At 37.4% G+C, this 14604-nt stretch overlaps 2 protein-coding genes across 4 annotated transcripts in view; one reads left to right on the top strand and one right to left on the bottom strand.

The window, feature by feature from the left end:
* The window catches only part of VIT (vitrin), a 117424-nt gene extending 111397 nt beyond the window's left edge, over nucleotides 1-6027 (top strand). The window contains exon 19 of the transcript XR_002103661.1: nucleotides 6011-6027. The gene's annotated coding sequence lies outside the window, so the exon portion shown is untranslated. The remainder of the gene's footprint in view (nucleotides 1-6010) is intronic.
* STRN (striatin) overlaps nucleotides 4675-14604 on the bottom strand; it is a 74912-nt gene continuing 64982 nt past the window's right edge. For all 3 annotated transcript variants that reach the window (XM_019549735.1, XM_019549736.1, XM_019549737.1), the window contains 2 exons: nucleotides 14335-14421; nucleotides 4675-14245 (listed from right to left, as the gene is read on the bottom strand). In XM_019549735.1, coding sequence (XP_019405280.1) covers nucleotides 14076-14245; nucleotides 14335-14421 — 257 coding nt within the window. In that variant the 3' untranslated portion in view covers nucleotides 4675-14075. The remainder of the gene's footprint in view (nucleotides 14246-14334; nucleotides 14422-14604) is intronic.

Genomic DNA, 14604 nt, shown 5'->3' with positions numbered 1-14604 from the left:
CTTCCAAATTGCTTTAAAATAGTAAATGTATCAATAAAACATTGTGTTCAACTGATACACATATATATACACACACATATATATATACATATATATACACACACATATATATATACATATATATATAGTGGTGTTTCACTTTAATCACAGAAAAATGTGGATCTTGGGGGGCTTTAAAAATCAGGAGAACTTGGGATTTTTAAACAGAGAAACTAGGATACCCGGTCATCACAAACACAAAAGTGGGACTAGGAAAAGGGAGGAGGCGGGGAAGGGGATGTCTTACATAAAGGTGGGATACTTTGACTTACGCTCTTGCCTAGTGAACGACTCCACACAGAACAGTGCAGGAGGAGGAGGAGGAAAGTGCCTGCAATGCAGAATAGCCTGGAGACTGGTAATATGGACACCCTTCTGGGAGAAGACAAAAGTGGGTTTGAACTCCACATTGTGGGTCAGTGCTCTAAATAATGAGCTGTAGTGGAAAGTGGCTTTGGATGTTTGCAATTTTAGACCTAACTGCCTAAATGTTAACTATGTTTTGTGGATTTAGCTCATCTTTCAGCTCCAAAAAAAAAGCTGAACTGAAGGGAGAACTTCCTGAGCCACGAGCTGCACAGCTCTTCCTTGTAATAGAAAACATCCCTTATGCATATAGATGTGATGTCACATTTGCTTTCTCTGAGTCGACTCAGAGTAGATGTTAAAGGCTGGAACAATTCCCAGAGCAGCCATTCACAGCATTTTCCAGAATATTTAGAAACGACATGGATAACAAGCAGATCCCAAACTGAATTTTACCAACTGTACAGAGACACGTGAGGCCTAGCTATAAACCCACTGCTGCAAGTCCTTGAGGCATGTGCGCTTTGTTCTAAGAAGAGAGTACACTCTTCATACATACTACACAGAGGTGTCAAGTCCAGTTATGCTTACCTGATATCTGTCTTCTTTCCTGGACTTGAGAGAACACTTGATAGAAATGCTACAGAGCAGAATTCAAACACGGAAACCTTATTTAAAAAGCCACCACTTCCAAGAAGGGATCAAGTAGAATGGGTTGAAATCCTTTAGTCCAGGTAAAGAACCCCTGAGAATGACACTAACTGGACAACATGTTTTAATTTTAAGACCAGAAAGTGTGGTGGGTGCCATGCTGGGTCTAGACAGGAAGGCTGATTTAGCCACAAAGCCTGCAGGCCTGTGCCCATGTTAACCACTTACAGCTCAGACAACAGAGAACAGACTGTTGCACTGAAGTTGGCCCTGCAGGATGCCCCTCATTACAGTGAGAAGATACATACCTGGCACAGGGATATCAGGTAGAGGGAAGAGATCTTTGTTGTGTGCCAGGTTGAGAACAACTGATGCATCATCTACTTTGGGTAGCCTGGGGTCCAAGTCTTCATGATCTCTTTTGGGTTTTGTGTGATTTTTCAACAGTCATTCTGCATGGGTCCAAAAGCAACTAGGGAGCTGTTCAACTGCAAGCCCCACTGCTTGGTCAGAGGTTCCCTCTTCAACCAGCAGGCACCACTTGTTCCCTGGCTGCTGTCAAGCTGCACCTGCTGTTTTGTGCGAGTGCAGTTGCCGTAAGTGACTGCATGACTTCAAGATGGAGGCTTTCCAGCTCCCCAGTTCTCTTCCATGTTTCATTTCAGGAATCCACAGAAGAGGCTTCTTCAAACTCCTGCTACTCTTATTCTCCTGACAGGCAGGCCAATTATTTTCTCCTTTTTCCCCTTTCCAGCTTCAGCTCCTATTGCATATTCTTTATATTTAGAGAAGGCTTTGAAATAAGTTACACTTATTAATAAGTCCTTCTTGACACCACTAATACATGGATCACCACATTCAGACAATCTATTGGCCAATCTAAACTGAAGAAAAAAAAATCAGAAATGTTATCTTGACATCCTGAATAGGAAAAGCAGATTTCATGTTGTGTATTATCTTAAACTATATGATGCACTCTCTCTGCAAGAACAAGTTCACTATTACTGGTAGGCAAAGAAAAGCTATTAAAAGACCTATGAGCATTATCTCATTTCTGAACAAAATGAATCAACTATTCTCATCTCCATTCTTAAAACTCCCAGACTGTAGAGGACTAACTTTCTTTGACAGGTCACTTAGGTACGAATGTATGTTCACATTTCTGAGTTCTAATAAACTCAGGGTTAATTTTTATCATCCAAGAGGTCTCAAGATGATTTTTTGTTAATTTCCATACCTTTTATTTCATAATATTTGAATAGAATAAAATGTTCAGTGCACCTTTAGGTTTGGCCATTATTGCCGGTAAGACCATCTTCATTTTAGCAGCTTATAAGCAGTATAAACTTCAAGGTCAGTTCATAAGCTAACTCTTCAGAACATTTAGGAGAAACTTGCCTGTGTGGACAAGTTATTACTAAATATTTTACACTTTTCTTTGCAGGGTCCAATAGCAGGTCACCATTGGAAAAAAGGATATTGGGCAGGACTTGCTTTTGTTCTGAGCTGATAATTCCCATGTTCCTGCAAGACAGGGGATGAGGAGGGCGGGGATTGGTTAACAGGACCTTTTCTCTCACCCACAGAACAGAGACAACCAGCTCTAAGCACAGGGAAAGCTGGATGGACTCAATAACAAATTAATGGTTTCCAGTTTTATGTAGGTTCCTGTTCTGTCTTTATACACCATTGTTTTGAGCGTCTTCCATGAAGTCGTATGTTAAATGAGATGACTGCCATTTTCCCCAGTCCCCACACCCAGTGTTCAAACATCTGCACCCCAACAGATTGCACCAAGGTCATTAAAAACACCGTCCCTGCAAACCAACACACACCAAACAGATTCAGATCTTTCCAGAATGCCAAATACAAAAACTGTTGATACTTCTATTGCCACCATGATCAACACCACCACAAAACCATGAAAACCTACTGAGGCCCATCCCAATACAGCATGGGTCCTGCCAGACAGCTTTACAGTAACTAAAGTAGGTGAAACCAAAGTAGTATTGGGTGCATCTACATGTGCAATTAATGCAAAGAAATAAGCTCTGGAGCACTTTGAGTCAGAATAAACTGCTCCCAGGTGCAATGTCTGCACGTGTGCCTGGGATAGCAGCAATTTGAGTTGGGGCAGAGGAGCCTCGAGCTGGTAGGGGGCATGGGAAGTCAGCCCTAGGCTCTGGACAGTGGCATCAGGTGTTAGAGGAACTGGTTGGGGCACAAGGGTGCTAGTGTGGACTAGGCAACAGGCAGCCCTACACTTTAGCACCCTCATGCCCCAGTCAGCCCGTCACTGTCTACATGTGCATTTCAGTGGTTACTTGCTCCACCATAATACTGTCCCTAACAGTACTCTCTTACAGCTGAGTTAATTTACTGCACCCTAACACAAGTGCACGTGTAGACAATGACGCTTTACTGCAGAGCTATTTAGCCTACTCCACAGTAAAGTGTGTGTAGATGCGCCCATTATGCTACAGAATGAGTCTAACAGAATGTTGCACCTAAAAAAAGATTAACAGAAAAACCTTGTCACCAGAGAGAACCATTTTTCTATATCACCATTCCATCATCTCTGACCACCCAATCCTTATCCTCAAAGGAAACATACACAATACCTTCAGAAGATAGACTTTACTGAACATAAAAATTATAGACTTCACAGAAAGTTGTGAAGCACAGCTAACAGAGAACTGCCCACTTCTTTTTCTAGCAGTCTACAACAGCAGCATGGGTATGTCTAATATCACCCTATGGCAACATTGTTACTGCACTGTGCTCTAGTACTTGCTTTTGGAACGGTTAGTTTTAAGGTTTTGGCATGGTGCATGGTTAGTTTTATCTGCTACTTCATTGAAGCATGCGTTAAAATTGGGGAGCATACTGCTACAGCGAAGTAGCTGCTGGTCACATGTAGACTCACATGATACTTGCATTGCCGTAGCATGTTGTACATCTCTAGTATGTCGCTAGAGACAGGGTGACATGTAGACACGCCCTATGACTACTGTCTGTCATTCTCTATCAGCTTTTCCAGCTTCAGACAAGCTGCTATGTTCATTAGAGATGGCAAGGTCAAATGCATTGTTTGTTGCAATTACTGGGCACATTTACACATGCGCTTTAATGTGCAGTCACCTATTCTACTGCACATTAAAGTATCACCTAAAAAACCCATATTATGCTAACGTGCAACCTAATGTGCATTAATTTAATATCTCATATTTGAGGTACTAAATTTAATGTGCATTAGAAAAGCCATATTCATGCTCATTTAGATGTGCCAACCATCCATGGCATGTGTCCCACAAAGGTAACTTACCGTGCTTGAATACATATTTGCGTAATTCCCATTGAATACAGTGGGCGAAGTGTGAGTAAAAACTACACAGTATAATGCAAGATGCCACAGGTATTAAGATGGAATATATGTAAGAAAGCACATAGCAAGGGAAGAATGTACACAAAGTATTAAGCATAAATATTAAGGTTGATTATATGCTAGCCAGGAAAGGAAAATGTAATCTACCTTTTCCTTTAAAGCAGCACATGCCATTGTAGACTAAACCTATGCATGTACTTGCTCTTCCAGTGTGGCCCTCCAGTCTGGCTCACTGACAACAACATACCTGCATGTTTTTTAAAGTAATAAAGCAGAATTATAGACACAGTACCAAACGTTGAAAAATAGTATTTATTAGCACCCAATTTACATAATTATATGATACAAATGAAATTTACTTGCTGCTGTAACATTAAATAAAGCTGCTCTTAAAAACCATTGTTTAATTCTGGAAGTCCAAGTGATTTTGCTCAGCACAGAATGTGGGTACAGCATACAAAGATTCCACTTCACTATTGCCAGAGCAATACAAGTACCTGCACGGTTACCTCAGTGTTGTCTCATTTTAAAATTACACACTAATATACGCAGTTTTATATAAATTTTAATGACAAAATATTTATTTGGCTTATCAGGCAAGTGAATGTGACTTTAAATACAATCTACCCAAGAAGTTCCACAAACAGCAGTTTCACTGCAATTCATAAAAGGGGAAAATTCAGAAGAGCCCCAAAAGAATACCAGCATTTCTTTAAATGACCATTACCCCAATTTCTAACTTTGCAGTTTTATACATCTAAATCTAATATTCATAAATACTGAATTACTAAACAAATATTAAAATTTTACCCTGATAATAGAATACTTTCATTCTAACAACTATTTTGAATTTACTACATGATAAAATCTTCTCAACAGTTTAAAGATTAAAACGAGTCATTAGCTTTCCCAACCCAACTTTATGAATGCAAACAAACCTTCCTGAAATTAAAACATCTGCATCAGTCTTGTTCCTGGGAGAAATAGTTCCTTTGCATTTATTTAAAAAGAAAAGAAAAGAAAGGAATGTGCGACTTAAAATAACATTAACTTTTGTGAAACAGTAGCTTGTAACACAATCAAATTACTATGCTTAGAAAATTTTTACAACAATCTCATACTGAACCACAGACACAAACTGGCAAGCAGGCAATATTACTCAGTAAGCAGGTATTTTCCACCTGAGCCATTACTTTGCAAAACACTTGAAGTCAGACACTGTTTCAAAAGTAGTCACTCAAAACCGGTTGCAACATAAAATACACAAATTCATGTGAACTCAACCTAAATTCCCTTTGTTTTCAGGGATGAGTTAGCATGTCACTCTTGATGATAGGTACCCATTTATTTCTAATATATTTGTTGGGGGAAGCGACCCAAAATTTCATCACTAAAAGTGTGGTTTTGGTGGCCTGTATATTACGTTTACCAACAATAACCTAAAAGGGCACTGTGAGGAAGTGCTGGTCTTGAACTTAACTTTATTTTAGGAGAAAACTAAAAAGTAAACAAATCAAAATAAGAGGCTGCTACATTCATGTTTACAAGCAAATCACAGCCTTAAAATTGCTTGTTTTTTAAGTTATGAGACTCATTAGTTCCATAGGCAAAGAAATATATGTCTGAAAGTTTTTTTAATCTGACAATCTCTCTCAAAGTCAAGTGAATGTACTTACATAAAATGCATTGTGGGTGCTGTATATGCTGACAACAGTCTGGATTTCACCAGTGGTTAATAAAAAATATGGTGCCACATGAACAATGGCTATATTATGCCGTCTATCTCCTACAGCTTGCTTAGATGCCAGTTTTAAGGAAGCCATTGAAAATAATATAGGACTCCTTTTCAGTTCACTTGGTCTCCAAAGCTACAAGGTATTATTTGCCAACATGCTCATTTTACATTTTCAAATGAAAGTTGCCCCAGACTATTAGCGCAAATGTGATGGCCTCTGAAATGTGCTTGCTTTTCTTGTAAATGCCCAAAACAACAATTTTGGGAGTCAATCTGAAAACAAGCTACATTCAATTGCCATGATTTAAATCAGTTACAATAAAGAAAAAAAATGATAAGATAGCCAAAAGTCCATCAGTTATCACTTATACAATATTTTTGGCTGCTTTTCATAAGTAATCCATGAAAGTAATGAAGGTATTTGGTTTGGCAAAACTTCTCCTGTCCGTTCTAGAAAAGTATAAATCCAGCTGTGTACCTCTTAGCTTTCCAGCTTAATACTTTGGTGCTAGGACCACAGCCTTTTCAAAACAGAGTGCAAGTAATTTTGGGAGTCTGTGATTCAAACTGAATGAAAGCAAACAGGACTTTCATGCCTTGTCAACACAGGGCACTGAACATATTAAAAAAACCACATTTTCTTGTTCTTACTGGGGCACTACATGGCTTGGCAGTGGAGACAAAGGCAAACTAGTTTAAAAACCAAAAAACACACACTAGCTCAATTAGAGATCTACATCTCTTTTACCAAATAGCTATGTTAATCATGAGCTACATAAACCCAATTTACATCATTTGCATCACTGCAACTGAAATAAGATGCTCAAAGTGAGGTCTTACATGGTATAGTATTTCATAAGTTCCAGACAGACAGACCAAACAAAATCAGGCTGCCATTATTATCCAACGCAATTCAACCTTCAAAACAGGACATCTGACATTGAAGAGATGTTATTAGTCCATAAACATGTATTTTATAAAGGGGAGGGGAGGCTAACCCAAGAATACAGAAAGGTGAATACTCAGGACGATAGATATGTTAGTTAACAGGGGAAAGTCATCATGGGCAAACAGAGGGATTGATTTCACAGGAACAGTCCCACTGGTGAAATAGGAGTAGCTGTCTGAGTATGGACCATTATACAAGGACTAGAGAGCTGACTCATGTCCTGTTTTTTCCCTTATACCATCCTAAATTTCACTTCTTTGTTCTATTTCACATAAGATCACCCTTCAAAATGTTGTTCTACTCTAGCAACTATTTTTCTAGTTCCCACATGTAGCCTGATGGTAAAATGTTGTTTGCTCCCTTTCCACAATCAGTCAATCTCACTGGCTGCATCTACACACGCGCTTCTCTGTGGAGTAGACTTACCAGTTGCCGAGTAAAATGTCACTGTCTACATGTGTCACAGTTAGTTAGGCTGCAGTAAAGTAATTAACACTGCCATAAGATAGTACTGTCAGGGATGGTTGGGGACAGTACTATCTTATGACAGAGTAGTTAATTGCAATTAAATGCATGTGTAGATGCTGGCCATGGGTGTAAACTGTGCTTGGTTAGCCCAGCCAGCGGACTCGTCCTTGCCACCAAGCCACATGACTCCACACTTTCAGCATCCTCATGCCTCAACCAGCCCCTTCATCCCCAGTGCCACCACTCAGAGCCCAGGGCAGAGCAGGGAAGAAGTGACCATGGCATAACCTGCTCTGCCCTGGCTCAAATTGCAGCAGTCCTGGGTGCACGTGTGAATGCTGTGCCCAGGAGTAATTTACTCCAGCTCAAACTGCTCTGGAATGGATTGCTTTAAATTAGTTACATTTGTAGACACACCCACTGAATAGTAGCTTACTAGTTAAGGGTTAAGACTAGGAGATTAAAGGTGATTTTTTAATCACTAATAGTGCTCCTCTGCAAGGTGAAATCTATTAACAGGTTCTCAGAAGTCTCATTACAAATCTATTCCCTGAAAATCAACACAGGGAGCTATAAGAGCTATAAACTTTGAAGTTTACCATGCCTACAGGTTTGAGAGAGAAAGTGAACTAGCCATGTCACATATACTTTCCATAGTTGGTACAGTGTATACGCATGTGGGTGTTTTCATTTCATCATTCAATTTCTCCATTTTTGGTAGTTGTGGTCTAATTTATTTTCTAATTAGCACCCCCAAGTTTTAGAATGCATTTTTAAATGCTGCATTATAGACAGGTGAGTGCTTTTACAGTTATTTCCATAAATTCCTTATTTTCATCATTTTAATGAACAATTTCACGTCACAGATCAAAAAACTGGAATATATATGTCTGTAATTGATTAATGAAATTACTTGGAATTCTCATTCACATTTCATGAAATAGAAACGTAGTAAAACGAGTAAAATATTTGTATATTACACATGAGCTGCACTAGGAAATAGACCAGCTATATTTTAAAGCTAGCCTTACATGTTTGACTCTGCATATATTTTTATGGAATGGGAAATAAATGGAAAATACCATAATCTTTTATGTAACACAGATTTTGATAAAAATGCAGAAAACAATGGAAATTCAGAACGATGGTTGAAAGCCTGCCTTGCACTGCCTCCTTCAGATTAAGATCCAATTCTAACAAAACAAAAGTTTAAGGCCTGATTTGATCCTGAAAAGTTTTACATGCGTTAGACTGAAAGCATAAGCAGTCCTGCTGAAGTGTCTGATGTGTGTCAGCCACCGCAGCATTGGGCTTTCCAACATAAAAAAAAAGAACAATATCAAGTTTTATTTTTAAAATTTAAATTACAAACATACATAAGATTTCTTGCTACCTCTGTTTAATGGTATAGTTTCAAATCTGAACAAATATAATTTTACTTTGATAATTTTGGAATTTAAAGCAGGAAGCATTATAAAATATGGGTAATTGAATCACAGAGAATCTCAAAGTTCTAACATTAACAAGTTCTTTCTAGCTATTGTTTCCAGTGTCTTCAGGTCAAATTTGGAATTGGCTTCAAGCCTTCATAATTCCACCTAACCCAAAGTGACACACAGCAAGTCAATGCTAAAATTTCACCTCTTGATCTAATCTTCTCTATTATCATAGTCCAATGAATAATTTGGTCAATTATGTCCGGTCAAGCCAAATGACCAACAACAATATGCCTTGAAACAAAAAGGTGCATTTAGAAAGCATCTTCTCCAATAACGCCACATTACTTACTGGCGTCCAGTTCAAATCTTGACCCTTGGACATCAGAGTCCAAGAAGGGCATTGCCATGTTCATTTAGGGTCCACATTCACACACTACTCTGGGACCATTTTCAAATCTCTCTCTAAAAATTTGTATTTAAGCACCTAAACAATGCCCCATCTTCCAGTCTAATACTGGCCACAAAAAGTTTGAAAATTTGATCTCCTGGGATTTACCTGTTGCGGCAAAACAAAACGTATCAGCAAACGCTTCAAACCAGCGTCCAACACACATCACCAAGCACTGACTGGCATTATTTCCAAAACCCCCCCTTTTTTTTTTTTTGAAAGTGCATGAAAAGAAGTGTGCAAAATGATGTTTATGCCAATTAGGAATTTTTTGTTTTTCTTTGGGTTGAGCTAAAACTCATCTGTGATCCAACATGCCTATCAAAAAATGACATAATTACTGTAAAATAAATACACAATATTCAAATTCCTGATTCCTACTAAATTCCTGCTTTTTCCCCGGTGGCAAAAACTCCTGAGAACTGTGGAAAAAGTGTGAAAAAACATATGCTGACTATACACTGGTAATAGTAGAGGTAGTGTGGAATTACTTTCTTTTTTTAATTGAAAAAGACAAGTTTCTATTTATTTGGAATTTACAGCCCTGAAAATCAGGCTTATGGTTTGACTGCAAAGCTCAATACTGAACATTACATGCTTAGAGTCAAATATATTATGCTAGGGAATACTTTTCTTGTGACTAAAATAATGTCACATACTGTACCCTAAGGACAGCTACAGTAAGAGGAATTAAAATTTAGAAGAGCTCTTCCTAATGTGTATTCTTATTAAATTAAACTCCCCATTTTTATCTAAAAATAAAATCAAAGGCAACCTTTTACTATAAAAAGACTAGAGATATTTTTAATACTATTTAGGATTTTACTTGGTATGTCACAGAGGTTTGTCTCTGGCACAAAACATAAAATAGACTCTGGTACTTTAGAAGTGAATGGAAGATTTTCCACAATATTTAATTCAGGGTATATGTCAAATGAGTCCATCACATTTTGTGAAAGAAAGGATTTTTAGGCAAATCAAACACACAAAAGCACGAGTTACCCTTGTAAACGGGAAGTGAAGTAGGACAATGTTTAAACCTAATGGATTATTTACATTTGGTAAAGGAACTAAATTTTTTTCTTTTCAATTGGACTTTACTAAAATAAGTAGCACACGTTATTATCCACAGAATTTCTAAGAATTAACCTTAAAAAATGTGTCATGTGAATCAAACAAAGTAATGGTGAAAAGTAATATAACAAACTGTATGCAAATTTTGAGCACAAGGATATGTTTTGGGTCCAATATTCACATTAGATATTTTAGAATATTAATTTTATCAACTGTATTTAATTGAGAAAAGCTGCACATATTAGGGTACAGAGAAAAATATTAAGTGGCCCAGAAGGACTATAAACATGGATCAAAATAAAAACAACAACATTAGATTAATATCAAAACTCTGAAGGTGGATCCATTGAGGGGGGGAGGGGGAAAACTGCAAAACATACATGGAAAATGAAAAAGAAACCTAGGAGGCAGCAACGCTGAACACAGACAGCAAATGGTAAATTAGACTGGCTACACTGGCAAGAAGGCCAACTGTTTTAGTCTGCCTAAGCAAAAGAACCACAAAGAAAAAAGGAAAGTTAACAGAGCCTCTTCTGGTACTGGCTCTAGCTCTCACACCTGGAATGCTATGACCATGGCAGGACAAAAATTATGCAACATCCCTTCCTTCCTTCCTCCCACCCAAAACAGCATTAAAAGTTATAAAAATGATCAGAGGCTGGAGAGATTTTGCATGTGACAGAAGAAGGAAAAAGCTATTGTAACTCGGCTAAAAGACAACTAAGGAAGCAATATCTTAAGAGTCTATGGGTATCTGCTGTTTTGAGCACTGGGAACCTTCCAAAGGAATTCACAAAAGCCTAATAATGCAGGACATATGTAAAACCTCACTGGTCAAAACTTTACTAAAAACGCACACGGTTATAACCCCACTTTGGTAAGCAGATGACTAAACCCAAGACATCTTTTCCATCCTTAACTTCTATGATGGTGTTCAGAAGAGCTGACAGGCTCATGCACAGTACCCTGCAATTCTACAAGTACTTGAGCAAGTACAGCAAAGAGACACTGACATCAGTTACACCAGCACAAAAATATATACTTCACAACCTCTTTGTAAGGCTACATTTGTTTTTTTTGTTTTGTTTTGTTTTTTTAAAAGGCACCTCATCCTCTAGCTATTGCCAGCTTTTCAAGATTCATTTCAGTTTGAGCAACAGCTCAATAGTGAGAATGGAACATCTTTCAATTCACATTTTAACAGCCATTTCTTACATTCCAATTGTAATCAGAACAACAGTCTTTAAAATCAAGCATGCTGGCCAATTAATTATGTACAGCATTTTAAACAACTTTAACTACATATTATATTGTGTAAGCAAACAGCACAACATTCATTTCGTAGTCATACCATTATCCTTTTTATACACGAACTCAAGAGAACTCTTAATATTAAAACATTAAAATGCATCCAAAGTAGTCTTCTCTTACTAGACACATTTAATACATGTTTACAATATATATATACACATATATAATATACATAACTTTTAGAATTTTTCAAATAAACTTTTGTAATTTTCTTTTCAAAAAGAAATAAAATAATGACACAAAAAACAAGAGTCAAGTACACAGAAGAATTTTCACAAAATTGAATGCTCAGTTTTCAGCCAGCTTTTCCCCTTTTCACCATAATCAAAACATATTATAAAAACTAAATTATCTGAGTTACCATTGTCATTGTCATCTGTTTAGTGCTAAAAATTCTAAATTTATTTAATGGAAATATTGTACAACACTGTCACAAACAAATGTCTGAGTATTCTGAGAAGTGAAAGGTATCCCCAGGTATTTTTGCAATAAAATATAATATCCTGCAAACCCAAATAGCCTACATCAACCCTGCATAAAGCAATGAGGTTAATCTAAATTCTGGGACTTGGGCAGACTGTGGTTTCATGTTGAAAAGTCTCTCTAAAAATGGAATAGTTTCTTTGTCTCTTTCAATGATTCCTATTTTAATTGTGTCAGTTTAAAAGATGAAAGATTTATTAACTAACTTCCAGTCTTACAAATTCAACCTTCAATTTAAGTTCTTTTTTTTCCTCGTATCAACACGAGCAATACAGAATATACAGCACACATTTTGCCTTCCATGCCACTTGAGGGCTATGCCTGCCTTCACAGAATTGATAGACTAGTAACATGAAATCTCACTGATGATGCTCAGTAGAACAGAACCCACTTGGCTCTCTCAGCTCTGAGACTTTGAAGGAATAAACAGTAAAACTGGTTAAAAAAATTTACTTCTGTCACTCAAGTCTACAGGAAGCTCTGGATACATCTAGGGAGAAAATCTGTGCCCTTTTATATGGAATAATTTTTTCATTCAATAATCATACTTTAAAGATCACTGGCACAACATGCCCAGTACAGTGGACATGTTAAAAAAAACTCTACAGGTTTCCAAGTTAGGGAGTATTTCTAGAAATAGTAGAATCTTTCAAAAAGGTAAGGGCACCCTATTGCATCAACCTATGAGAGAGGCTCAGGCAGAACACCACATATAATGCTTTATCCTTAAGATGAAGTAATAAATTTCAGTCATAACTTGCCACTCTGGTCATTAAAGTATCAGGAAGGGAAACGATAAACACTTATTTATTAAACAGTACTAGAGATGGCTTGGGGAGTTTGTTATTTCTTGCACATGACAAGGAACAAAAATAAGGGCCAAGGATTTGAAACATGGGCAAAAAACCCCAACAAAATGAGAATATTTCTTGTGCCTGACCTCCAACAACAAATAGTATTATAAATCTGAATAAGTTAATTCACTATTACAGTGTATACAGACTGTTTTAGTCTGTCTCGTTAAATGTGACTAGTCTAAGGGCTAAGCTTCTAGCCACTTGCTAACACTTTCTTTCAAAAAATAAATTGTATAAATCTTCTGCAAACTAAATATCCACTGTATGTATAACAATAGATTTAACAAAACATTACTGCATTAATATTTTTAAAAGTTAGTAATTTTCTTTTAAACCAGATTTACCTTATGCTAGCAGCCCAGTGGCTGAGATTAATTATCTGCTATTCTCTCTAAACTTTACCTAGTCTCTAATGCTGAAGGGATGAACAAGTGAAGTTCTTGTGGTACTTCAAAGGGAACTTGAAAGGTCATTTTTTCAAGATGCATTATGTGGTATAGACCTTAATGAGAACTACACTGGGATTTCCTTCCTCCCTTGTCCCACTCTGCCCCCCCCACCCCACCTCTACTCTGTGCGGCTATCAGACTATTACTACTTACTTGCCCATCCCTCCACAGTAACCTACAGTATTAACAGAGAATATATAGACTGAGTTTCACCCAAGACCTGCCTGGATGAAAATATTCACACCCTCAGAAATAAAAGCTGTTCTTTTGTGGAATATTTGAAACAGAGAGTTTCCAAGCTCAAAGCACCAGCTGAGCTCACAGAAACTGGAACATACCTTAATTTAGAAAAAAAGAGCACCCTGCAGAAACTAGACCATTACAAACATTCTCTGAATTGTAGGACATGTTTGCCCCCTTTCTTCTCTATTGTGCAGCTGGTTAGATATATACAAGCTAGCGCTGGAGGATAAGCACTATGTCATACAAAGACCTTAGCTAGGGCATCAGCTCCTGCACTGGCAATATAACATTTGGATGGGTGGAATGCCACATCATGAATGGACTCATCAAACTTTTTACGATGAGCAGTAAATTCTTGAATGCAGGTCTTGCTTTCGAGATTCCATAAGCGAATAGAACAGTCATGACCTACAGAGAGGGGAAAATTTTTTTTGTAATTGAACTGAACATCAAAGTTATTATGATAAAAGGAAGAAACTGACACGTGAGATACTTACTGCCAGACATCAAATACAAGCCATTTGGATCAACAGCTAAACTTGTGACTGCATCTAGGTGGGCTACCATAGAATGGATCAGTTTTCCTTTGAATGAAAAAAAGATTCCATGTTATTTTTCCTATTTTCATAATTCAGTTAAACTTGGCAATTTAATATTTTGTATGACTCCACTGAATCTAAAGAAAAAGAACGTTTTGATTATGATCTCTTACTTATTCTAAGTCCTGTCACATAAGCTATTAAAATAAAATCCTGTCTGTGCCTGGC

The sequence above is a fragment of the Crocodylus porosus genome, unplaced genomic scaffold (assembly GCF_001723895.1).
Source record: "Crocodylus porosus isolate Cpor-Errol unplaced genomic scaffold, CroPor_comp1, whole genome shotgun sequence".
Classification (NCBI taxonomy): domain Eukaryota; kingdom Metazoa; phylum Chordata; order Crocodylia; family Crocodylidae; genus Crocodylus; species Crocodylus porosus.
Note: the sequence above shows the minus strand (reverse complement) of the source record. Positions and strands in the feature narration are given on the sequence as shown.